At 39.5% G+C, this 27,652-nt stretch overlaps 1 protein-coding gene across 2 annotated transcripts in view; it reads right to left on the bottom strand.

Annotated features, from left to right (window-relative positions):
- LIN7A (lin-7 homolog A, crumbs cell polarity complex component) overlaps nt 1-25,128 on the bottom strand; it is a 47,581-nt gene extending 22,453 nt beyond the window's left edge. For both annotated transcript variants that reach the window (XM_074539669.1, XM_074539668.1), the window contains exons 1-2: nt 24,363-25,128; nt 5,223-5,341 (exon numbers count right to left, since the gene is read on the bottom strand). In XM_074539669.1, the coding sequence (XP_074395770.1) occupies nt 5,223-5,341; nt 24,363-25,113 (870 nt within the window). In that variant the 5' untranslated portion in view covers nt 25,114-25,128. The remainder of the gene's footprint in view (nt 1-5,222; nt 5,342-24,362) is intronic.
- Nucleotides 25,129-27,652: the final 2,524 nt, after the last annotated feature.

Below are 27,652 nucleotides of genomic sequence, written 5' to 3'. Positions count from 1 at the left end.
TTTTTCCCAAGCTTGCATCTTATAATTTAAAAACTTCAAACGCTGGGCTTGCCCTGTGGAGATGACCAGAATTGTATTTCTCCTCCTGTAACAAACATGCAGCTTTCAGCAAAAATAAAGCATGAAGACAGGGCAGAATTTGGACTTGGGGGCTTACCTTGGTGCCAACTGAGAGAATTTGGCCTGCTGCACCTCCATTTTCATAAGGACTCATGAGGCAGAAAACAATGACATTCTGCTTTCAGAGACTAGGTCTGGGATGTGGAGTAACAGCATTACATTGCAAACTGAACAAATAAATTTTAAGATTATTGAAACACAATAAAAACAGGTATTTAAATGACTCCTACATTAAAATCTTAAATTAATAATTGAATAAAAGAATAAATGAGGATTTTTGCCTGAGTCCTGCTAATATCCAGATTGTTGTATTCAGTAGAGCCCTGTAAAAATGGAGTATACAACCACACTAGGACATCTGAAGTGAATGAACATCTGAGGGTTCCAGCCAGCCTTCTGTTCTCACACATGGCATCAGTGTATAGTACCACCAGATCCAGTTTTTCACCACCCAGCAGCCTTCTTCTGGTCCCTTAAAATTTGCAAAGCCACATATCAGGGTTAATAATCGAAAGTATGGGTGGGCAGCTTGAGGAAAGGACCAGATTAAAAAACATTGCACATCAGCAGCACTGGGATTCTGGGCGTTCAGATCACGAAGGCATGGAAATGAAACTAGTAATTAAAGGAAATAATTCCAAAATACTGACTAGGTTTATTAAACTATACTACCTAATATATAATAAAACTATGATTTTAATACTATACAACACATGCAAGGATATCTCTAAAGTAACTAGGGAGCATCAGGAGCTCATGAAAAATATGGGTCAGTGTTCTGCCATTGCCATTTTTATGCCTGTAAGACAAAAGAAGTCTTTAAATGTCCAGGATGCTCTGTTTATATTTTATAGCAAGCTTAAAAACGTTTTAAACTACTGACATAGGAACTAAACTATTTTCAAAGACAACATGTTTTCCCAATGACTAATCTCATACAAGATGGACAAGATTAGAGTATTTTGTCCTCCTTCATCAGTGACTGAATCCTACAGATTTGCTTTTCTGTGATGACGTGATATTTTGGTGGGAGTCATAACAATATAAAATAATGGTTACTTTTGTGTGTGTGGTTGCCACATTTTTATCTGATTCATTTTAGCATTGATTCACCATAGGTATTTCCTAGTCAAATCTTATTTCAAACAATATCCACACAGAAAACTTAAGCTTTAACCATGAAATAAAAAATTGAGTAGCAAAGGCAAGCTGGGAGAAAAACTAAACACACCTGAATATTACATATTTAACGCACAGAACTGGAAATCAAGGAATCAAGCTGAAAGAAAACTTTGCTCAGGAGATTCCAGTGTTTATTAAACTGTACTGTTATTCTCCTGGTTCTTGACCACCAGTTATCAGATTTTAGCAGTAAATGAAATTCACATAGCTGCTAAGGCATGTCACATTTTCTTGTTGATTTTTGCTCAGCTTTTTATTCTATCATCTGTGCCCACAGGTCCTTAGGGATTCTTGCCAGACCAGAAATTTACCTTATCTTTCAGTTCTTACAACTTCCTTTTGCTGACTTACAACCATTAAAGTAACTTTATCAGTTAGGTTTTCTAGTTTTATGTTGCATATGTTCTCAGTAGCTCAATTGCATTCACTTTCAAAGCACTTTATTTATTCCAGTAACCTCTTGGAAATCAGATGACTTAACATAGCAACAGCTTTAAATAAACAGCAAAAACATTTAGAAGGGTAAAGGACTTAATGGTATAATGGGAAAGATTTGTGCAAGTTTTATCAGATGACATAGCTATAGAAGACTAATTAATCTTCATGTAGCTAGGAAGCTTTTAAAAGAAGTAATTTTAAAACAAAATTAATTTTTTTTCCAAACTGACTTTCGGTATGATCAGACTTTGGTTAACTTGTTTTCTCGTCTAGGGGTATTCAGGTGAAAAGGAAATACTGAGGCCATTATACACTTCAATTATTTCCATGATTTTCAGAGCTAATCCATATTCCTGCCTAGTGCCAGACAAAATATTTCAGTTGGTGGTACTTATATTTAGCTAAGTGAGAACCATTAATCACCATTTCCTAACACAGCATCCTTGAAAAATGCTAAAGTACTTCTATTTAAATTTCATTCACTCAGTCACTTTAAAAAAAAAAATTTCTATAGAATATTAGTGTAGGGATTTGAAATTTGATTTACTAAATAAATTCCCATAAATACAATTAATTACAGCCATTAGATAGATTCCTACACATTAGATAGGAATGTATGCCATCTAATATCATATCTCATACTTTTAAAGGTTAATGGGTCATGAAAGTAACCTCCTGCTTCTGTAGTTAGTTCTACTTGTAGAACAGACAGGACAATTTAGTTAGTACAGTGCATATTGCATTTCATCTTTGATCCTTTCACCTGCCCTCAGCCCAACGCTGAGTTTCTCTGGGACTTATTGTAACAATCAAACTCACTGGACAGTTAAGTTTCCATAATTTCTTGGACTGGAAAATGAAATTTTTTATTTGACAAAGTTCCTCCACTATGGTGTTTATAGGCCTACAAAAGTCAGCCTTAGTCTCTTTTACTAGATTTTCTGATGAAAGAAAATAAGGCTCAGATCTTGCATTATAAAATGAACACAGCACACTGCAGATCTGAATATCTGCATATATATAAAAAGCAGCCTCTTTCAGAATTTGCATACTAACACAAAACCTTTCTCCTCATCCCATTTTGATTACTCCTACCTACAGCTCACACCCGGTCTGCTTCACTCCCACTTTTCTCATTATTTCCAACTGGCTGCTATGCATTCTTTTGTAATGTCAACAACTTTTCTCCTCCAGTCTGTGTAGGCGCCAATAAAGAAAATTAAAATCTAGTCACCACACTGTCACATCTTGCACTAAGGTAAGAAAAGATAAACAACTGGACAGAGCATTTGTAGAGAAATTTCTGTGTAGCCTTAGATATCTCAAACGCAAACACACTCCGAAAAATCTGTGCTGTTCAATAAATTCCAGCGTACATGAAGGACAGGCAAGAAGGGCATCCCTGATTAGCAACACAACACAGCTCAGATACCTTCCCAGTCCCTCTTGCAGTGCTTGGAGATGGCTGACAATGTAATGTGACTAAAATATTCCATGCTTTTATAATCTTTTTTTTATATAGAAGCAATTATTTTCTAAGTTTTCAAACAGCTCTTCAACTGGTGGAAAAAAAGAGAGTTACAGTCTTAGTATCTGCCAAGGACTTAATGTAGATGAAAAGAGCAGCCACATGTAGAACAACCTTAAGTACTCACAATGTATATATGTCAATCCTCCCACTCTCCCTAAATGAAAAGATTTATTATTGGGCCTTTTATATTTGATTTTTTTTTTCTAAAAGAAGATTTACACACGTATCAGAGAATGGTACAAATTTCACGGGTGTAGAAATTTTGTTCTCTGCTAGTGATATGTTAGAAAGATATATAAACTTAATAAGAAATACATTTTTTGTTTATGAAGTTGGCAGAACTATTTATTCATCATCACTCAATTCTTGTGTAACAACTAACTCCAGTCACATGCAGATTGTCTTTATACAATACTCTGTAAAGTTCTTTTGTGCCACTGAGATGATTTTGTCAAGATCCACTTTCAGTTCATTGAACTGAGAAAGCATTTTTCTAAGCCAGCTTCTTTGTTCTTCAATTTTGCTTTTGCTATAACTGTTTTCTTGAGACTAATATAAATTTGTTTAAGATTTCACTGATGATGCTGCAAAGATTCATCAGTGCCTTTAACATAAAGCTGCCTTTAACAATTGGAGTACCAGGCTGTGCTATCTGAAGAAAACCCAAACAACCCCGCAACTTTTCTATGTTCTGTAGTTGCTTAAAGAAGCATTTAGTTTGCTTAAATGAAATGACTAGTCAGAATGTTGGCTTTTGAGGGTACACAGTGCCATTATTATTGTCAGGGAACACTATTTATTATTTATTTTCAGGGAACACTGTTCTCTTTAAAAAGTCTTGAAAACTGCAATTTAATTAGGTGAAAGCCTCTCTCTGATTCTCACATGGAAGAATATATTCCATAAAACAAAGTGTGTGTTCCATTTTGCTTATTAAACTGATGTCTGCTCATCTCTTCTTTCCTTTCAGCCACTCATCAGTCCACTCAATCAATCTGCTCCTGTTGCTTAGTTATCAGGAGCTCAGTTTTGCTACCATTGAGGGAACATGAGGTTCCCCTTTGATTTCAGAAATGGATGATTAGTTCCAGGCAGTAGACAGACAAACTGAAACAGAAGTTCTTACAGGTTTTCTAAAAAGATGTTGCCTTCATTAGGGCATTTAGAGCTGCTTCTGTTCAACAGGCTTGGTAGTAGGTAAAGTATCTGACACAACGTTGTATTAAGCAATGTTTTCTTTCTAATAAACTTCCAACAGAAGTGTTTGTTGTTTAACTGCTTTGAAGATACTGCTTATATGCATGTAGAACTGTGGTGCATCTTCTCTAGGTTGACTTGAAGAAAACAATTACTATTCATTCATCTCTCTACTGTTGGGCAGAGCTTAGGAAGGCCCTGACCAGAGGTGGTAGCGGAATGATCACAGTTCTTAGCTGTATGACAAGAATTTCTGACATGAGAAGCAAAGCCTACTGGGACCACACCACTGATTTCCAAGGTAAGATTCCTGTCCGCTCAGTTAACTTCAGCCTTGCCCCTTTTGGCTGTCAATGCATTCTGATTTTATCAGCACCTCCCTATCACACACCTGAGCTCAAAGGAGAGGCATCCAACCTCACACTGACCCAGACTGGCATGACCCCATATCCCAGCACAGCGCTGTACAGGCTACCACAGACTCTCAAACAGTGAGAGCAGAATACTAAAGTACTAATTAATCATAATCACCCTTTCTCCTCAGCAAGGCTGATTGCCTCAGCCCTGATGTCTTGCTGATGCAATTGTTCTGTGTCTGCTTTTCAGTAACTTCCACGCTCTGCACAGTAGCAAGCAGCTACAGACACATCTCACATCTGTCATCCTTTATACAACATAGCACTGAAAGGCAAATATGCTTTTCTGTACCGAGGAATGTTAGTCTGAGAAATAACTACAAATCTCAAATTCATACCTCTCTGATAGCTGTACAAAACTCACTCTGCAACACCTTCTTTAGAGACTGTAGTTTGTGTACTGGTACTTCTCCAGATTCCTGCAGTTTCTCCAGTAACTCAATTGCTCTTGCAACATCTGAGAAGGGAAAACAAAAGACATACGGGTCAGTATAAACACTGTCTAATAAATGACTAAAAAGGGCACACTGTCATTTTAAATTTAAAATCAGCTTTACCTACACATACTGTATTAGTCTTGTGTCAGACCAGACTTTGCTAGGCAACAAACACTGCTGTTGAGAGATCCAAATCCCAAAGTACAGACAAACCATGCACGCACACGTACAGCAGACAGAGAGAGGTTCAGTCTTAGCAGCAAACAATCTTTGGAACAAAGGTACAATTCAAAGTGGCTAATCTGTATTAGAACTAAAATATTTCTTACTTTCTGCTTAAGAGAAAATGGCACAGCAGAAACATAGGGTTTGTTTTCAGAAAATCTGAAAAAACGAAGCTGTGTTTTATGTAAGGACCCTCAGGATGACAATGCCCAAGAAAAACTTTTCTTCTTATAAATCTAACTAAGAACGATTTCTAGAGGCAGATAAAGTCTGCTCTGGAAGAGTGGGAAGTCTACTAGAGAAGAGTAAATGGAATGTTCTTGTTTAGGTCTCTAAAGACCTGATCTACTACACAAAACCTGTATGACTCATAGAAATACATGGAGAAATACACTAAACAGTGTTTTTTGTGGCCTGACTTCTCCTTAAGCACCTCTGTATTGTCAAGGGAAATATCAAAGTGTCTCTGAAGAGTAGTCTAGGGGGCTTAAGCCATATTGAATGGTGAGTGGGATTCTGGTCCGGCTGAACAGTACCAGTACCTTCACTCAAATGTTTTCTCTTTAACACTAGTTCCTAATTTACACAGCTATTACCAAAATACATTAAAAAAACCCCAAACCAACCTATAAGATGCTCAACAATCCTTTATGGCTGGGGACACAGAGCCATAAGGATTAGTGGCTGGTGTTATGGAGAGTAGCCTAGTCAAGCAAGGAACACGCTGTCTTACATTATGAGTGAACTGAGCAAAACACATCCTGCTCAGTCTTCAGGATGACAGAGCTTAAGCAGAGGGGATTTTCTCCTCTGCCACTTCATGGCTGCCTTCCAGCTTTGCCTATAAGTTTGCCAGTAGAGCTGAACCTGGCAATGCTGCCATCTTGACTCTGGGGCCATTTTCACATCTTCTTGTGTCTTTTGCACAGCCAACAGAGCCATTACTAGCCAGTAACGCCACTCTGCTAAACACAGTTCGGTATCCCAGGGAAGAAATTAATGCATAGTATTTAATGATAAAATACTATTTGAGGCTTTTTAATTCTGTGTTTTAAGTGCAGAAAAAAACCCCAAAAAACACTTCTCCCTTCAACCACACAACTCCAGAATCCTACAATGTCTAGAAGCAACCTTATATAATTCTCCTTTCTGATCACAAAGAATCGAACTGTTTGTGACTGGGAGATTATCCTAATTGAAACAGTTCTTACAATCCTTGGCTTGTAACTGAGCTATACTGACCAGATGTCTGATGCAACAAAGACATGAGAAATCTTCTGGAAATAGAAAAAGCACATGACAGTGGATGAGATGCAATAGGAAAAAAAAATAATAATAATAAATTTGTGTTTATAACAAAAACATTATTATTCACTGCATCAATTTCTCTTTTCCACTGGAAAAGAGTAGATGACATCTCAAAAAATTTACAATGTAATTAAAAGAGGCAGGCAGCTAGTCAGCATGGTAGCTGCTGCCTTAGTAGATGAACAAACACCTAAACACTTCTGCAGCTTTTTTAGAGGCCTCTGCCAAAAGACATTCAAATTATGAGAGGAAGCATGGCAGGAAGCACAGCGTTTCTTTCAGGAGGATAATCACTTAGTGGGCTGTAGCTTGCATGGCTGAGCAGTCTTGGAGCTCATAAACTTTCAGATGAAACTAACTCAACCCTGCATTCAACAATGGCACCTGAGCTTTTGCTCCAAGCAGAGCTTCAGCTGCTACTGGACACCCAGTCCATGCTACCACATCACTGCTGTATCAAGCAAAATAGCTCTAAAAAACTTATTGAAGTAATGACCAGAAAGCTAAAAGGAGATCTGGGATAATAAGACCATGGAATCAAGAAAAAATTAGATTCTAGAGAGAAAAATATGACTGATAAGAGCTAATACATTAAAGAAGATGGTTTTAGGATTTAAGTAGCAGTAAATATATTTGTAGCAAGAACCATTTCAATAGAGTGCAAAAAATGACAAAACATTAAGTAACATGAAATCACAGAATCATTTAGGTTGGAAACCTAATATGAAAACCTAATAAAATTTTTGATGTTCTCAGTAATAACAATGTTGTTACAATGATTTTTTAACAAAGCTATTGAATGATTTGCCTTGGAATTTTCTTTATCTGCCACACAAGACTTGTAGCTAGTTAAGTACTGAATCCAGACTCCCCAGTTATTACTACTAGTTTGTGTAAACTGATATATCAGACAGCACAAAATAATTGTATCATTTATTCTGAAGAAGCTTCAACAGCCTACCATAATAGATCAGATAAAGCCTCTGTAATTCATGTGATACGTGACAGCTATTGACATAATCTAAATCAGACTGGGATATCTTAACCAGTCCAGTTCAGGTAAGTTTTGGACTGTCTTTGCCTCTCAACAGGTATAGCTGTAAAAGATAATGCCAGAGATGGCAGATTGGTTGCTATTTTGCAGTTGTTTTGAAGTGTCATCACAACACCTGAAAGTTCTGGGAAACAGCCCACATTTCTAAAGTCCTGAAATAAACTATATTAAATGAGAAATTTGTAATGATTGGAAGAAAACATAAAAAGCTTTAGGTACATCAATCAATCTAAAAGAGTTAAGTACAGGCCTAAACATTTCCCTAGGGCATAGGTCAGACTCTAGAGGATAATTAATCACTTTTAAAGTGATGAGTGTTACAATACAAATGACAAATTCATCTTCTGGTTGAATAGTCTAGCACGGGTGTTTACTATGTAGCCTCATCGGCAAAACTGGACACTAAGTTGTCATATGCCAATACTAGATTACTTAACTTTCTGACTCAGAAGTGATTGGAGGTAAATAAAAGCAGAATATCCCCAAAGCATTCTGATTTTTTGCACCTCTAAATTCATTCAGCATGCTAAAATACACGAATGCTGATGCCCAAGTTCTTGCTTTATTATTCACCTATCCATTAACAATAAGCAGTCTTCTTTCTCTTGTCATCAATAGGCCCATAGTTTGCTCTATTTGGCAATGACTTGTGGGATATTGCTCACAGAAGACAGAACAGTTTATGAATTACAGGAAGAAAATGAGGCACGTATTTAGGACCAAAGCTGCTGGTTATCAGCTGATGCTTTGTCAAGGGCAAAATATAACACTTTGCACAAAACAGACAGCTTTGAGCCAGCTAAAAATGTAAAAATGTGAGTGTATAAAATATGACCTCATGAAATAGACTGTATTTCCTTCCATTAATAACTTTGAAGGGGAAACTTTAGGACAGGTAATAAAGTGAAATTTAACAGTGCACAAGAGCTTAAGTGATGCACAGGCTTCTTCCTGATGGTTCTCTCAAGGTGAGTTCCAGCTAAAACTGGAGTAAGTCTTGCTCAAAGAAGTGCCATGACTGGCAATGAGTAACACTTTGAAGTTACATTAAATAAAGTATATAGCAGGGAATCTGTCCCTGTTGAAATCAATTAGAGAGTACTGTCATATATTTGACAAATACTGCTAGGGTAATTTTCTTGTCTCAACCCATCTTTGCTTTTAAATCTAACTAGTTTTGTTTGTAAATGCTATCACCAGTGATTTGTTTTTAAATACCATTTTCTTACATAGTTGTGTGTCACCACATTTCTCCTCACAGAGAAAAGCAAGGCAATCTTCCCAAGAATATTTTTGGGATTCACATACTCTGAACCTCAAAGAATGATCAAAACCAATTCTTATCTCATTTGCCGTGCCTGTGTTGGTGCAAAGGTAGAATGCAATATGGAGACTGCTTACCCAAAGTGATGGTGTTTTGTTTCCTTGGCCTGTCAGGGCCAAGCGCACGTGTGTGTGTGTGTGTGTGTGTGTGTGTGTGTATGTGTGTGTGTCAGGACTGTCGGCTGACAATCATGAGATTCAGTGCAGTGGACTGCAGTGGAATGCTTGGCAGATTCAGTTTAGATGTAATGTAATATAATGTAATATAGTATAAAATAATATAGTATAATAAAGTAATTAATTAGCCTTCTGATAAGATGGAGTCCTCTTCATCATTCCTCCTAGACGTTGGGGGCAAAAATATCTACTATAGTTGTGAAAAGGACAAATGGATTAAAAGTGTGTGTGTGAACTTATATAGATATATGTTTAAAAAATATTGGAATTATGTTAAAACTAGTTACTTTTTATCTCTGTGTTTCCTTTGCCCTCTCTTGGGCAAAGAAACTTATTTTTGAAAAGGATTGTTTTGTGTACTCTCACACATTTTCCAAAATATGAACTCCATTACATTAACATGCAACTTGTGCTGATGCGGTTATTGTTATTTCCCCCATTCATCTCTCGCAATTGGTAGGAATTGACTGATGATGCAGGTAGAACTATTCTTTTGCGTTCTATGATATATACATCTTAAAAGAAATATGCACTTACTTCCCCCCCTTACTAAATCCAATTCTCAGCACACTTTTAATTTTTTGCTGTCTCATACATATGCACAATTCCTCTCTCTCTCATTCTGCTTAACATTCATTCCTCTTTTTTCTTCTCATCATCATGCTTGCCTACAGCCTTTCAGGAAATAATACTCTTTCAGTGTGGTGGGTCATGTTATCAGTGGAACACAGAGAAGGCAGGGGGCTGTGGGTGGATGGAATGTATTTTATCAAGTGCACTCACCAGAAGAAAAGCATGACTCTCAGAAAAAAAAAAATCTTTGAGTGTTCTTTCTGTATTTTCATTTGAATGATGTTCCACTTGCACTGCTAGCAGGACACAAGCAGAGGATTACTATACAAACCCTTGGAGAAACCACTAGAACCTGGAAGTAGAAGGATACCATACTGCAATACAAGTGGAACATTGTATAGATCATGTATACATATATATACAGCTGAGTGCAGTTGAAAAAAAAAGGTCATCTGGCTTAGTTGCTTTGTTTCTCTTTGTTTTGTTATATATGGTTTTCACTCGCTGGCTTTTGTTCACTTGCACAGTAAACTGATGGCTTTTATTTGCTAGACATTTAAAAAGCAAATGATTTTTCTAATACAGCTTTTACACCTTGAAAGTAAATTATGAATCCAGAGAATGAATCCTGGCTGGTCTGAACTTGGGGCTCTTTCACACAACCACTAAAGTTGAGTAGACCAGGCTCTGAAAGTTGTCAAGGCTGAGGTTTTACTCTGGTAGATTTTGTGCAAGGTTTATATCTGTTTCAGTTTAGGCAGGTTGAAAATTATTGAGAAAAATACAGCAAATTATTTTAAATGTGTCCTATTAAATACCTGAATGACTCTTGGAAAAGAAGGTATGTGCATGTCTTATGCTGCAAAATAATCTACCAAGATAAGTGTCTATCTAACCTTCCTTTTTTGTGCTAATCTATGAGAGAATTGATCTGCAATCTTTAAAATAAAAATATTATCCTCTGACTTAAGACAATATTAGGCAGTTAAATAGTAGCTGCAATGCCAATGTATTATCAGTTTGGGTCAAAACAATAATCATACAGAAACACAGCATTTCTTTACTCTGGTAAGTACTCTAGAATTAAGTTCTCGGGCTGTTCCCAAAGCCAAAATATTGTGACCTCTTGTACTATCAAGGTATTAGAGAAGAGGTTTCTCATCTTCTTGAGGTCTTTCTATGCCTCATTCCTTTTAATTCTGGGGACTATCACTGCATTACTATGCTAGGTTACTAGGAAAAGTAAATGTGCTGCATAAACACCAGCCTTTGGTTCCTCATTGAGGTAAAACATCACTGCAAATTGACAGCAAGTACACTGGGTAAGTCTGTAAAATATTCACTAGCTTCACCATGGCATTACAGAATAATAATCCTGGAAATTTGCAAGCTCAGTTCTGTTGTGCCTGAAGACCTTTAATCAGGCTGAAGGTGAAGAATTTGCATGACATAAAAGGTCCTTATAATTGTCAGTAGTTTTTCATACCTCTAATACTTGCATTCAGGTTCTGTTATTCGTTCAAGCTCATGAGGATACATTCCAGAATTCTTAATGCTATTCTGTCAACTTTTTATCATAATTCCACAGGCCGACACAGGATGCCTTATTATATTTAGCAATCTTCTACAAACACTATCAAATGACAGCAGGTAATCAATGGTTGAGAGATCAAAATTCAGTGGTGATTAGCAAAGTTCATTCATAATTCATAGCCAACAGCCTTAGTACATTGTATCAAAGTATTTATGTGACTTCATGGTTAAAGCACCAGCTTTGGAAAAATTTCAGTGTCTATCTCTGGAAAACATTGTGTATTACTAGAATTCTGCTGTCACCCACTGGTTTATACAACACAGCAAATCTTACTCCTATGATAACAGACTGTCCAATACGCTTCCATTCACCTCTTTGGTACTTCTCTTATCAGCACAGCGCTCTCCTAAATTCAGAGGTCCTTCCATTAACTTAATATATTTATTTAGTGTAATCTGGAGAGTTCAGAAATGTTGAGGGAAAGAGCAGCCTTTTTTCTCATTGAAATTGATATGTTTGTCTTGCCCTAAATTTCATGCTAATCAATAAGCGTAAAGATGTACTTCACCATGGTAAATTACACTTGATGTACAGGGAGCAAAGAGCTAAACTGTTAGAAAATAGCAAAATTATTTAACACTTCATAGTATGTATCTGTAAGGTCTATTCAAATTAATAAGAATAAGCAAGATTAAACAAGAATAATACTACCAGTGCTTTCACACTCTGGTTTAGATGATATGGGTACACAGGTTTAGCGCATTGTCACTCTACAGTCCTACAGTTAAACATTACTATGAATAGATAAATAAAAATAACAAAAAGCAACCATACAGAGCTCTCATGACTCATCTTCTGGAGAGGGTTTCAGTGCTGCACTTTTGACGTAGACATGGACAGCTCAGCGACTCACCCTCAACTGTTGTCACAGTCAATGAGGAAGAACAGACACTTGGAGGCTACAATTCATCTGACCTACTTTACATGAAATGAATCATACTCTGGAGTGCCTTGCCCCTTTGTTGACTATAAAGGGAGACTAGATGATTACCTCAGATGTAAATGCCTGCATCCTACATATCAGACATTACATCAGTATGATGAAACCCACTCTTACTGTCCAGATATATAGAGAAAGACTCATGCAAATTTATCTCCCTGTGGTCCAGGTGACATCATACCTCAGAATAGTTACATTTGACAATAGAAGTGTCATTACAAGGCAGGACAATGTAGTTTTGATTTAAAGGTTTTTTAAATGCCCTAACTGATTATTTTATGGGGTTTTTTTCCTTCTTAATGTATGAGAAAAAATCAGGAACTCATGAGCTGCAACTGAGTATATGTCTGTCTGTCTCATTTTGCCTGATGTGAGATGACCGCCCTCAAAAACATTAATGGCATATCCCCATGAGTTTCTACAAACATTCCCCTATTGCCTGGGGCATTGGTGCCTCACTATCATCATGTCACCATACCATCAATGTCATCATTTTCTCTGGCTACTCATCAGACCTTGTTTTAGTCTGTATGTTTGAGCTGTGTTCAGATTCTGTTTGGCTCTAGCTTCTCATGCATACCACCGGCATGCAGGCTCTCTGCTTCAGTCCTTTTCTCAGACACAGAGCCTCTGATGCAACTGTTGCACAACCCAGGGCAGTGTTTTTTATACACCACGAGTTTTTCCAGCAGCTTTGGCAGCAACACCTGAATAAGACAGGCTGGTCTGAGACATCTGAGATGTTTTGCAAAACAGCTCATAGAAAGGACACAGTTTATTTGCATGGAAAGCAGTGCCATCTGTGATCACAGACAGCAAACTGTCTTGAGACTCCCCGATCCAGCATCCTCAACACCACAAAAGCTGTTCAGTGAAAGCCTTCAGATACTTCAGTTACTTCAGCTGGTTTGGGCAAACACTGAAATGATGACATTTCAGGCAAAGTGCTCCTGCATACTCTGCTTAGCTCATTCAAATACAACATTCAAAAGGTTCACTTAAATGAAAAAATATGCTCTCTGTGTTCTCTGAACCTTACAATGTCTACAACATCTTAAGAAATCTTGCCCTGCTTCTTACTCTACTAATTTTGACTAGTGACCTCTGTTCATGTCCTCAGCTAGGGATTTTTGTTGCCTTAACCAAGCATGAAAGCCAACTCTGAGAACTGTATTTGCTTTACTTTGGTCAATCTTCATAGCATATTCATTACTGTACATAGACAGAATGAGTCCAATTTTTTCCTTGAAGCCTCCACATGACTAATGTAAGTCACAGGAGCAACTTTGCCAACAATTTCAGATTTGATTTGCTTGTGTATGTGGGAGATTGACCTGTAGAGTACCTAGAACTATTAAGAGTTCAACAGCTACTTAGAGAAAGTGTCATGGTATTGTCACATTTCCAGTGCTGATTTTTAAATAAATAATAATTATTCATAGAACAGTAAAGCAAAAATTAAGAGATAATTCAGGATAATTTTAATGAGTTTCACTGGCTTAATTCGAGGCCTGAAGAGCAATAATGCAATTAGAATTTTCAAAGATGAGCATTTAAAATGAACCTTAAAAGCCTAATAATTTTTAAACACTAATATAATTTTTCTTCTTCTTCCAAATTATTAGCTTCATTGCAATTTCTAAAGCAATCAAGATGAGGAGGTACATAAATATGAGTTTGAAAATTTTCACCAGAAGATTTTGCCATCTGTGAGAAAGATGAAATTACAGCTACAACAACCCTTTACATTTGGCAACACCCACTGCATTGTATAGACGACACTGAACATAGCATCAGTGTAAAAACAAGATACCAAATTATCCTTTAAGAGAAAAGATCAAAACATAAAGCTGAAAATGCAAAGAACAGAAGAGCATTGAAAATGATGATATTTTCTAAGGCAGTACTTATAACAAAATCTTGTGATTTTTTTTCCCTAAATTAGCTGCAGAGAAGAGGGAAAGGAAGGTAAGAGTACTTTTTTGAAAAGGTAAAATCTCTTCCCTTCGTATGTAGTTTTGACTTCATAATGTCTCATCATACCTGCTCTTTGTGATCATAACTGTGATTTATAGTTAGCCATTCACTAAGGAACAGAACAGTTGAGAGATGATTTTGATCCTTTCTTTTTGACTAGGTACAGTTGGCTACAAATAATGTTACAAAAAGACAACAGTTTTTCTTAAAGTTGATTTTGTATTCAAGTAAGAATATATTATTTATATAAGGAATATACAAGCATTTATTATTTAACACTTGTTTCTTGCAGGAAGCAGGGTATTCTGTATTTTCCCACTTTGTGTTATTTAAATTCTCAATCCTTCTGTAAGCATTTATTTAAAAAATAGAGATCACAGGTGTTTAAAGCAGTTATTTACCTACATAGGACATGATAAATTATGTCCTCTCTGACTTCTTGAAACTGTGAAATAACAAAAAAAAAAATCCTTTGAAGGAAAACTATAACTTGCTGAGAAAGTCAGTATGGTGAATACACCCAGCCTAAATTTCATTAAGTTCCTACAAGCTGAACTATGTGAAAGCAAGGAAACTGCCTGCTGCCTTCTGTAGCAATAAACATCAGGTAAAGTGATGCCTTGATAACTTCACCAGCCTCTCTTCTTCTTTTGATCACATCACTTGATCTTGTAGGATCAGTTCTGCATCGGCAGACACCACTCAGAATGCTGGCATGAAGCTCCTTTGGACACCATACAAAAGCACCCTGGACACTTGGCTGGAACAGCAAATGTAAACACTTCAGAGGTTCTGATCCCAGATTAGAAGAAAATAAAGGGTTGATACATTAACATAACCTGAGGACTTGAACATAATATTTACTTTAGTGTTTTAAACCTGAAGTATATAGAGGAAAAAAGTTCAAATCAGTGAAGGAACTGAAAATTTGACTACGCTAGAAGCAGAAAACAGAAATTATTACAATGAATAAGCTAGCCTGAACAAAGAAAAACAGAAGGAAAAAAGAAGATACTGTCCTCTTATCTAAAATCCATTCTCTTGGTCTCCTGCCTAAGCAAAATAAAGTATTTATACAAACTGCGTGAGCATCATGAAACAAAACTATTGGCATATGGGCAACCTCATGCCTTTCCCACACTGCTATTTCCAGTGTGTGTTTTTGGTTGGCATCACAGAGATTTCTGTTGGCAGGGAAGAGAGAGGAAGAGGGGAAAAAAAGGACTCAACAGGTGTCTCACAAAGGGAGGTAGGGTTAACCTAGGGATGCTAATTCTCCTTCACAACAGGCACTGTGTTTGAGCCAAAGCAGTAACTCTCACTTTTTCCCTGCTCATATGTCATTACTAGAGTCTCCCGCTGCCTCCCCTCAGTTCTTATCTCTCCAGCTAATCTTAGCCTTAAATCTCTTCATGTGATTACCAGAAAGATGAGAAAGATGGCTGTGGGCTACTGGCAAGTGTACATAGTGACAATACAAATTGCCACTTGAAGTCTAGAATCAGAATTTTATTTTCTCTTTTTCTACATGGTATGAGAGTCTAATGAGACATCAGTGAAAATACATAATTTGTGCAAAACAATGGACACAACACAATAATTATATACACGTTTAACACTTTATTTGTAGGTTTAGGTAATGAGAAGAGAGTTAATATTCTGTCTTAAATTTTAGTGGATTTAATGATACTGCTTTTTGCAGATTGAATCTCTCTGGTACTCGGTTACATCCGAGTCATTTCTCAGAAAAGGAAAAAAACCCAATTCTTTCTAAGTGTGTAGGTGAAAACTGTTAACAGCAAGAAGAAAGTGATATAAATAAAATCCTTTGTTAATAAACCCCTGCAAAATGAGGCAGTACAGATTCACTGCTGGCAGATTTTAACAACTGATCCCTGTTAGCTTTCAACTTTGAAACAAATATGATTTTCGAAGAAAGCTGTGATTGTTGAATTGCTGCAGCAATTTACGAACAAAACCTTGAAACAGAAAACCCATGTGAAACAGAGAGCTCACTGTCACCTTTGCAGTTCTGTTGGTGTCCTACATGTTGAATGATCCCAAGAACTGAAACAGGAGTACTAGAACTCCTCTCAGGTTGCAGCTTGATTTTCCAAGGTATCTACTCAAGATATGAGGGGCACATGTAATTCTGCAGTAGGATGCAGAAGGTGATATCTAGGAACTCCATAGCTATTACTATCACGTTACAAGACTGTCAGGCTGCAGAGGAGATCAGACACACAACCACCTATTCTTCCAATGACTGCTTCATAGATTTGAAAGCCACCACGCCCTCTCAAGTTTCTCTGGTCTGTCTCTGCGTAACAAAGAACAGCTATATTATCTTTTTGCTACTGCGCTGATTCAGTAAGTACTGTCTCACAAAAACACAGTTGCCAAGTCTATTGAAAAGTGAAGAGATGATGATATACCCATTTCTGAGGGCTAGGATTGCTGCTGATGGCCACAGTTATCCCCCTAATCTGTTTCAAGTACATTCTTCCCTAATGCTCCACTGATTGTAGAGGAATTGACTCCTTAAGGTCTAGGAGATTTACTTTTTCAGAAGACATGCTTGAAATAGAAAAATTAAAGAGTTAGTGGATGTGAAGGATTAGTGATTAAACATGGGCTTTTATCAAAAAGAACTAGTAAAATGTAACTTTGGCTCAGGAGAAATAAATTAAGAGCCTATTTTCAGCAAAACTCTTTCTTCTACAATTATTCCCATGTGAACAGAAACAAAATCAATGCTTTGATGCTCTGTGTATTCATGGATACTTCATTGTTCCATCTTTTAAAAAATAAAGAACAATAATTCTCTGAGCTCTTCTTGAGATATGGTATTCTAATAAAGATTTTTTTAATCTCTTTTTTCTTATAATTATTAGTAAAGTAGCAGTAGGGTAACAACACATTATGAGAAGCTGTGTGCATTTCCTGGTATCTTAGCTAAGTTGCATTTGAGAAATTTGAGGTTTAGTTAACCACTCCCTTTTGGACCCTGGTAAAACAAGTTCTCAAATATATACATACATCTCCCTCTCTATTTAACATCTCTAAGATCCAAGCTTGTGGTTAATACACTCAAGAAAACATTTTTATTATATGTAAATGTGTGTATATGTAAAAATTATCAATCAAATCTTCTCATCTGAAGAGAGAATTAACAGTTCAAAGTTTCTCATTCAGAGGCTGACTCTTCAGCAAATGTCACAAAAGCAGATTAAACTGACTAAGATTAACTTTGAAAACACCTGGATTTACACATATGTGTATAATTAATATTTTTATGATTTATTTTTATTTTTGTTTATGTAATTCATAGCACATTAGTAAATATTACTTTTAAAAATGTCAAAAATGCATAATGTAGAACAAGTATTTTGTTTGTTTATATTTGTTTATAACAAACTTAGAGCTATGTGCTTCAAAACACTATCTGACCTAGCTTGGTCTGCTCTTCAATCCTGCCTTCTCATTATTTGTGCTACTAACGAGTAACCGGAATTAATAATTTTACTTAATTCATATTCCAAATTCTATTGCATTAACTTCAAGAACAGTATTTTGTATCCAAATAACACAGGTCAGACAAAAACTTGTACTTATATATTTTGCACTTGCATGAGGGTCATCTATGTTAAGGAGACATGGAGATGTACATGTCCTGAAACAGCAAACTCAAAGGACAAATAATCCTCTGCAAAAAGCTGATGACTTCACTTGTTACATTTTTCAAAAGCTTTCTTTTTGGTAACATCATCAGAGAAGTCCAACTCAAGCAATAGGACAGAATTAAGAAAATTGTTTATTTACAATTACATCAAAAAATTAATACATTTTTCTGAAGTTATAAAAACGTCTCCCAGACATCGGTGTGTACGACCTAGCACAGGGATGTTATCTAGAAAATAAATTCTCTTTTCCAACATTATCTGTAAATAGAGAGTATACATTTACAACATAGAAAATAGTATCCCTCATGCCTTCTAATCACTAATACTCTTGCAGCCTGTTGCAAATGGTGAATTCTGCAGGTTCTTGTCATAGCAGGTGCTCTTAGAGGGGTCAAAAGCAGGATACACACGAGTCCACCGTACCATTTTTCTCTATGGAGGATAAATTCAGATGGACTAAAATTATTCATTTACTGCTACCATGTCTAAAGAACATTTTCATCTGGGGAGAGCAGGAAGAATTCAAGGTCCCTGCAGTGCCATTGGTTTTGAAGGTGCCTCACAAACCTGTCCTGACAGCACATCCATCTTCTGCAGGTTCTGCCTTCTTATTGGTTAGGTGTTTCTGAAGGAAACATGACTGAGAATTCAGAGGTTTTCCCCACTCTACAATTCACAAAGGTGACTTAATGTTAAAAGCTGCCATGAGTTCTGCAGCAGATGTTTCCACCTCTCTGCATACAGGTGCAGCTCCCAATTTCCATGTCACTGTGTATCACTCTGGGATGAAGGACATGGTTGTACCTAGGGGAAGTCCAGCCTAAAAGATGTGCTCCTGTGGATGCCCACTGCCTCGGGCATATCCCATCTTGCAAAGAGCTGCCATGTGCCCCAGCACCTCTTCAGGTGAGGACTCTGCAGAGACATTTAAGCTGCACATGTGAATTACCTTTTAAACTACTTGTGAACATCAGAGGTGACATGTATTTGTTTCCATGACATAACAGAGGGTATTTGCTTCCACTCCAGCTCTAGAGCTCCGAGTGGCACAGCTGAACTACACACCTAACTTCCAATGCTTTAACTGTACAGATTCTCATAAAGTGTCCCAGTCAACACCCAGAAACCACTGTCTCAATCCACTTACCTTAATCCATCCTTTCAGAAAAATGCATTCAAAAAAAAATAAATAAATGGTAACGTTGATGTAAAAAAAACTAAGCATTTTAGCCTGAAACTAGAGTTGTCACTTTTTTTTCTGTCCCTATAAACAACAGACTTTTTTTTTTTTCTTGGAAGAATGAATTTGGTTATTTAAATGTCCCCAGTTGGCACATCAAGAGGAGGAATGTTAGACTTGAAGTGTGTGGCACTTGCAGAAGGATTTTTCAATTTTAGCATGCTAGGCTGATGAGCAAGAGAAGACATCCCCATGACAGACAGGCAGGCAGGCGGGGAACAGCACATCACTTAGCACTGCTCCACAGGGCTTCACCCTGTGCAAAAGAGATCTGGCTTTATGCTGTTCCCCTGTCAAGGACTGCATTTCACACTTGATGAATCTGATTTTCTTTTCCTGATGAGTATGTTTTATCTTTTTTCCAAGGTAATATACATTATAATAATATATGCACAGCCTGATGCCACTTATGTTCGATACAATTTCTGTTGTATATGAGCACAGATGGGGAAGAAATCCCCAATTATGTAGGCTATGAGGATGTAGTGAGAAGAAAAATGATAAGAAGAGATGAAGAGAAAGGAAGGAGGAGTACTCTAGCAAGCATCTATGTACATTAATGGCCAGGTGCCACCTACTATCACATCTGAAATTTGTCTAACAGCTGATGACAATTCCAAGCTCATTCATATTCTTATTTCTTGTCGCTGAACATGGTGCTTTGTAACGGATTTTCAGGAAGTTTTGGGACACCCACTCCACTGGAAAAGTATTTGCTTGAATTTGTAAAAAGAAACAGAACTCAGTTATGCATTACAGCCAAACAAGAAATCTTTCCATTTCCAAGGATGTATTTGAAATCAAGAGAAATTTGCTAATCAAGAGCCAATAGCTATGACCTGCTATGAAACTTCACAGGGATTAACGTAGCAGTACTGTATATTCAGTCTATTCAAATTTCTTCTTTTACCCTCAGTCACATTAAGAAGTGAAACCATCAGTGACATGAATAGTAACTATTTAGGGAAAAACATAGTAGGATATGGATTATTTAAAAAAGGCAGTTGAACGTCTCCCTTCATATGAAAAGATATTTCCTTGTTCTTGATCAGGAGGTGGTCTTTGTATAGGCTAGTTGTGTATTTTCAAAAACAAGAATGCACACTTTTAAAGCTGCCATTTTCATGAGCCTGTTCAGAGGAACTGGGACTGAGATTTTGCAGCAGTTTGAGAAAAACTGAGCAGTCTGATCAGTTATATTTTGAAGTAGATTTTCATCTTGTAAGGAAGAATACAAGCAAAATTTGAATTAAGGTTTATGAAAAATATGTCAGACATTTAGTCAAAAAAGTTCAGATACTGAGGAACATCTATAATGCATAGCTAGAAAGATGTCTCCTTCCATTTGCAGGCTTCCTTATGACCACTCCTTAAATGTGTGCCAAGGGAAGCACAGAAATCTATTCCCTATTAACATATTTCCAAGAGGGCAACGGTACTTCTAGAAAATGCTTTCATAAGGCTGTGCTAAAACAGTCTAAGTGATCCCACCCACAACAAGCTTCCTTTAATTCCTCATTGCTTAGAAGATGTACCTGCAGCATGCAGGAACTCACAGGAGGTCTTGCTATAACCATGAGGAGGCTAAAGTGGCTGGGGAAGATGACACTCCCCTACTTGGAGACAAGCAGGACATTGCTGCTGGATCTGTGTGCAGCATTTGAGGCAATGTCAGGCTGGTGAGGTGCTGAGGGTCACTGGACAGCAGAAGCCAGGGTTAGAGCAGGAAATTGGGTTGCTGAACAGTGAAAATGGATTAAGATTAGGGACAAGGCACAGAGCAATGGAGTTAACTGCACCAGGGCTTTGAGAAGAACAAGGCAACAGAAGGCAGCATGCAACAGAGACCTGGGGCTCTGGATAATAAAGGGAAAGGCAGCTCCTGTTGGTCATGGGGTAGGGTGAAGCAATGGCTCTCTGGAAGACAAAGAACACTGGGAGGAGGGTTTTTTTAAAAATCCATAACCTTGAACCTAAAATAAAAAGAAAAATCCCAAATTTGCTTTCTTTTATTCTTTGTCATTTTATTGAAGACATTACTGTAACATTGTCTCAACCTGAAACAAGGTATAGCTCCCTACACCTTGAAGGTTTGAGCTTTGAATTTGCCTAGAAAATTCCACCAGTTAGCTCTCATGGACACTGGAGATTACTGGTGGGGTGCTATTGATTCAGGGTGTAAGACATTTGCAATTACGGTAGGAAGGGAGCACTTTCTCTGAGAGATGACTCACTTGGCTGTTGGAAGACACCCAGCAGGCACTTTCCTCTCCCAAAGCTCCCAGGTGCTAAGGCCACTTTCCCCTAAGTGGTACCTCCTCACTACAATGCCTTAGGTTTCCCTCCTGAAACAGTTGTTGATTTCTTCCCCTCCTCCCAACAGAGCACCACGCAAAGGTCAGGCAAAAGCCTTAGAGATTAAATTGTCAGTGATTAAAATTTCCATTATTTTGTGAACTTGTTCTACATATTAAAGAGCCCTAATGGAACTTGCACACATTTGTGCAGGTAGAAAGGCACATGATGATAGGAATTAAGGAAATTAATTCCTGTGCTTTGGACTGAAGTAATCTTCCAGAATATAACTGGCTTTCAATCATTCACACACACCATGCCCTTCACCTTTAAATGGTAATTCATTTTACCATACAGGTTTCCAATGCCATTTACATCAGGCTTTAAGAAAGCTCCCATCTATGTACTAGAATAGAGTCAATATATTTTGTCCAGGTGGAGACCACGTCAGAGTGTAATTCACATTTCTAACGTATATATCCTTATGGTGTTTTACCAGCGTCAGTGCCCCATAGCAAGGGGCAATGCAGAACACCTCTTGGACAGAGATCAAGCAGCAATTCCCTCAGAAAAACAAGACTAACAATACCACCTCTCCTGAAACGCTCCCTATTTTCTTGCTGTGCTGAGCTCCCTGTGGGACATGGGACATATCCATGGAAATGGATATGAGGGTACAAGACTTTTAAGGGCTATGCTTAGATCACAGCAGAGAAGCGCAAGGCATAGTGACAGTAAACATGGCTCATCTGCTTTAACCAAGGTAACAGGAATCTAGAAAATCTTACCATGCAGAACTTCCCCTCTCTCATGACTGTGAAAGGAAGACTACAGAGGAAATATTTAGAAGCACTGGTGTGGTCTAGTTGCCTCTGGAGTTGCTTCAGCCCATCCTCCACAGTTGATGCAGCAGCATGTTACAAGTGATGAAGTACATCCCTCTGACGAAATGGCCTTCTGTAGGCCAGGCACACTATTTAAATCTATTTCCTCTTGCCTGTGTTTTTGTTTTGCACATCACATCCTATCATTCTGAGATGTTTTATCTCACTCACACTAATGCCAGCTGTGGCTGACAACCAGGAAGACTGTAACACTGGCACGCCTGCCAAAGGGTTAGGCATATCCTGGACACAGACAACAACAGATGCTTATATTTAAATTAGGACTAATTTGCATTTTTGTGTATTGTGGAGTTTTTAAAGCATAGTTTTGCAAAAATGGATGTATAATTCTGAAATAGTAATATTTCCTTTGAAAAGTCAGGTTTGCTAATGGATTGCCATCTGTTCAACCCTTTGCCAGAAAGTAGATTTGTCCTGCTTACTGAAAACAGTATTAGGGTGAAACTGTAGATTACACAGTGGATTTCTGAGCAGTTTAATTTAAAGTGCAGGCTAACACTTTGCTATTTCAGTAAAAATAACTTTAGCTTCTTCCTTTCTACTAACGCTGGAATCTAAGCCCAGCAAACTGTATTTGGAATACTTTGTGGGCTGTTTTGCTCTCAGTCAGGTTCTAGTAAAGATGCCTACCCAACCTTTACAATTCTGAGACTGAGTCTGGATAGGATTCATTTGCATAGGATTCACAGAAAAAAAAATCTCCATTTTACTTCAACAATCCATCTTAATCCTTTGGAAAAAAAAAAAAACCCTAACATTTAAAACAGCAAGGCACTGGCTTCAAATATTCTTTCAAGAGTACAAGACTCATAGGGACTGGGAGCCTCTTGGAGCCTCTGGATGCAAGTGAAGGAGGACACCTCGGCAATTCAGAATGCCGTACTGGGAACGGTAGGAGCAAAGTTGCTCTCCCTTGTAACCCACAGAAATCGAAGGAGGTTTCTGGTGAGCCTTGTTACGGGAACAACTGCACTGCAAGGGAACGAGGTTCCGTTTTTACAGCCTGAAGGCAAAACTTTAAGTGTAAACTTCAAGATTTCAGCACCCTCTTACGCTACCTATAAGGTTACTGCTGACACAGCCTCAGGGCTACCCGAACACCACGCTCTCCCTCCCTGCCGGACCGAGCAGCTGTCTACGGGAATACGCAGAACCGCTCTTCTGCAGCGAACGGACAAGTTGCAGTCACGGATCCCTTCCCCGCACACCCCCGCGCAAGCCCCCAAAAAGCCGCATTTTGCCGGCAAACGCCGCTCTCGTTGAGAGGCTCCGGCTCCCGACCCGCAGCCGGGGCGGCGCTGCCCCGCCACCGAGCATCCCCCGCCGAGCCACCTGCGGGGGCGGCGACGCGGGGCCTCGGCGCGGAGCGCCCACGGGGGAGCCCCGCAGGGCGGTGGCGGCGGCGGCGGAGCGGCACCGAGGAGCGCCTCCGGAGCGGAGCGCCGACCGCGGAGCCGCGTCCTGCGCTTGCGGCAGTGCCGCTCTGCCGGCGGCGGGATGCCTGCCCCATGCCGGCCCCTGCCCGCACAAAGTTTTATCTCCTCCTTGTCAGACCTTCTCCCGCAGCCCACCTGAGCCCCTCGGGGAGGCGCGTCCCCGCTGCCCGCCGCCACCGCCGGCCGCGGGCACTGCGGAGCCGGAGGCTGCCGCGCTGGAGCTGCGGGGGCAGAGCCGGCACTTGCCGCGGTGGCTCCCGGGCAGGGCGGCCGGGGAGGCGCGGCCGGGGAGCGGCGGCAGCCGCGCTTACCTCTGTCCAGCGTGAGCGGCTGGACCGCTGTCAGTGTCGCCATGTCTGCGGCGGGGCTGGAGCCCGAGTGACGCGCGGCTCCGGCACCGGCGTGGAGTGCGGGGAAGGGCGGGGAGGAGGCTGGCAGGGAGAGGGGGCGGAGGAGGAGGGTGGCTCCGTGGGAGGAGGAGGCGAGCGGGGCGGAGAAGGTGCCCAAGGGTGGGCGGCTCATCGCACACGGGCCGCCGCGATGCTGCGGGCGCAGGGCGGCCCGGCGCGGCCCAGCGCGGGCTGCCGGCATCGCTGCTGTGCTGGGGAGCTGGGCCTGGCGAGCGGCCCCCGCCTCACCGCGCTCGCCTCGGGCAAAGACCGGGGACCGCAGAGATCGCAGCAGCCCGGGCCGTGCGCGGGGGGCGGATCGCTGCCGGTCCCGCCGCCCCGGGAATGCTGCAGCTGCCAGCGGAGGAAGAGAGAGGGGCGAGGGCGGGAGCTCCGCAGCGCCGCGGGGCGGGGAGGACCGGCGGGGCCGGATCCAGCGGCTCGGCCTCGCCTGGGCCGGGGGCGGTGGGCCGGGCCGGGCCCGGCAGCGGCACAGGGAGCGATGTGCCTGGGTGAGGCCCTGTGCTCCCAAGGCTGCCTGCGGGGAAGGGAGATCCCCTGGCGGAGCCGGGAGCGGCGGTTCTTGCCGTTGTGCAGGGCTCTGGATCAAGGGACATAGCATGTAGCCACCCTTTTGGATGGACCAAGGCGGCGGCCTCATCAGTCCAGCCATCCCTCTTTTCTACGTGCTGTGCGCGGCCGGCCATCGTTCAGCAATCCCGCATACACACCGGCTCTCCACCGCCAGGGGTTGGTCACTTACACGTGGCGGCCGTCTCCTGTAGGTCAGCTGCAGCTCGTGTGAACATGGAGGCCCCTGTTAAAAATCATGCACCAAGGTGGAATTTCACTGGAGTTCTGAGAGGTTTGTCGGCAGCCTTCTGGTTTTCCGACCCTTGTCGTCCATAAGAAGGGAAAGGAGTGTGGTCAGCTGCCATCCAAGAAAGGTGTGACAGGGTGGTAGAGTTAGCTACTGAGTTTCTGCTGCCTTGTCTTTGGTGGATGATAGTGTAGAGAAATAAATGATGGAGTGAAGAATGGTGTCCTTTTTAACTATTTCCCTGTGTAGCGCCTGTGCGCTTTAGGCTTGTTTGGAATGCTGGGATAAAGGGAAAGGTAGCATTCTTCTCCTTACCCACTATGTTTTCACATACCACAGAGAACTTGAAAGTACAGCAGTTCAAAGTTGCACATAAATAAAAGCTTTCTACTACAAGGGTATTTAAGCACTAGTATAGAGAATTAGGGAAGATGTGGAAAAATTGCCACTTCAAGTTTTCTGAGCAGATTAAAAATACATTTTGCTGTTTTAAAATTAGAGGAGTTTAATGTATATATAAACTACCCACTTCTGATAAACTGAATTCAGCACAATTTTATCTAATTAACCATAAACATTAGCATATTTGGTTATCTTGGCAAGAAGATGTTTCAATTAACTAAAATATCAGAATTTGAGAAATAGTTCCTGGCAAACTTTTAAAAATCAAAATTAATATCAGGATTGTTATTATGCAAATGTTATGTACTTACATAGCAGCTGGGTTGACATAAAGTGTAATAGCTCCTCTTAAGTAGTCACATTACTGTATATTAGATTCACAGTCCCAAGTGGAGAAGAAATAAACATTTGTAGCTCTAATAACCCAATGTGACAGCACTCAAACCGTTATGACATTAAAAAAAAAAAAAAACTTTTATTAAAGATATAGAAGTGTGTTCAAATAAAATTATGAGCAAGATGGCAGGTAAATTAGCCAAGTAAATATGGAAACCAAGTTGCTTTCCATATAGGACTTCATAACCCTCAGACTTGCTTTCTTAGAGTGCTATCTTGGGAACAGACATTTTGAAGCAAAATGCTGTCATAACAATAACATCTCTACCAATAAATATGTAGCATTAATGCCAAGAGCAGAGTCCCTGTGGAAAGCAATGAGGTCCTTCTGGGTTTATCTTTTATCTGCTGCTGGTCAGATTTTGTGTGCTTCGAGGACTCATTGGCAGTTAGATTAGAGACTTGAATAGAAGTGCACTCAAGGAGGATGTAAAGCAGCATTTGCTGAAATTAAACTATGGTTAATTCCCAAGAATGTTAAAGACCTGGATGAGGAATACTTTAAGCAGCTGAACTTTTGCAGAAAATTGCAGAAGTTGTGCAGCTGAAATTAGCAACTGGAGAAAGGAGGTGAATGAGGCAGTAGCTCTTGCTTTGCTGACTCCCAGGAGCAATGGAGGGCCCTGATAGCTGAAGTTAGCAGTCAAACAAAGTACCAGCCAGCCTGCCATCTTAGAAGGTAAATCGTTTTTTGACAGAAACAACGCATCTGACTCTCAGTCTTCTTGTTTCCTTGGGCTGTGTTGGAGCTTTTCATTCAATATCCCTTGCTGTTTACTGAATCAGTGAAATTAGACTGAATTAACAGATTTTATATCTGCTATGTGGACTGTAAACTAACACTTCTATAACAGCTAGTCATTGGTCAGGTGCCAGTGAACAAGGTTGTTGCTAGTTAGGTGCATGTATATTTTTTGTGGCTAAATTTTTAAACAAAGTTTAGTTGGTTTTTTTCAAATACCTAAAATGTGGTCATAAAGTCCTCCATGGCTATGCTTTTAGATAATACATATTTTATTATATAAAATAAAAAAAAAAGCCTGAAAGTGAGTAAACCATGGAAGATGGTGTCCAGAGAGGCTGAGAAAGGACTTGGACAACCTGTTCTTACTGTGACACTAGGCTTTAAGCAAGAGGTCAGACTAGATATTTTTCAGATCCTTTTCAACATAAATGATTTGATGGCTCTGTAGTAAACTGTCTGAATTACTAGTAAGAATTATCTGAATAGCTGAATTGCTAGATTTTAAAAAGCAATATGTTTTAATGCTGCTGCAAGCAAGCAATGAAGAATGCAATGGTTAGTTCAGGACTGGAGATTGTTTTCGGTAAGGATGTTCTTCTCACTCAGTGTAAGTTCTTTCTGGGATATCACCAAAAGGACAACACAATATTCAGACATATAAATGAAGAATGGCAAACACAAATAGGGAAATTATCTTTCTTCTGTATATAGCATCAATGGAGCAACTGACTGGAATATTGTATCCAGATGTGATGTTTGCCTTTTAAGACAGAAAATCATTTTGACATGAGGTTGAAGGACTTTAAACAAAGTTTATCAAAGAAAAGAGATAAGAAGAGAATGAATCAC

The sequence above is a fragment of the Zonotrichia albicollis genome, chromosome 4 (assembly GCF_047830755.1).
Source record: "Zonotrichia albicollis isolate bZonAlb1 chromosome 4, bZonAlb1.hap1, whole genome shotgun sequence".
NCBI classification, from domain to species: Eukaryota; Metazoa; Chordata; class Aves; order Passeriformes; family Passerellidae; genus Zonotrichia; species Zonotrichia albicollis.
Note: the sequence above shows the minus strand (reverse complement) of the source record. Positions and strands in the feature narration are given on the sequence as shown.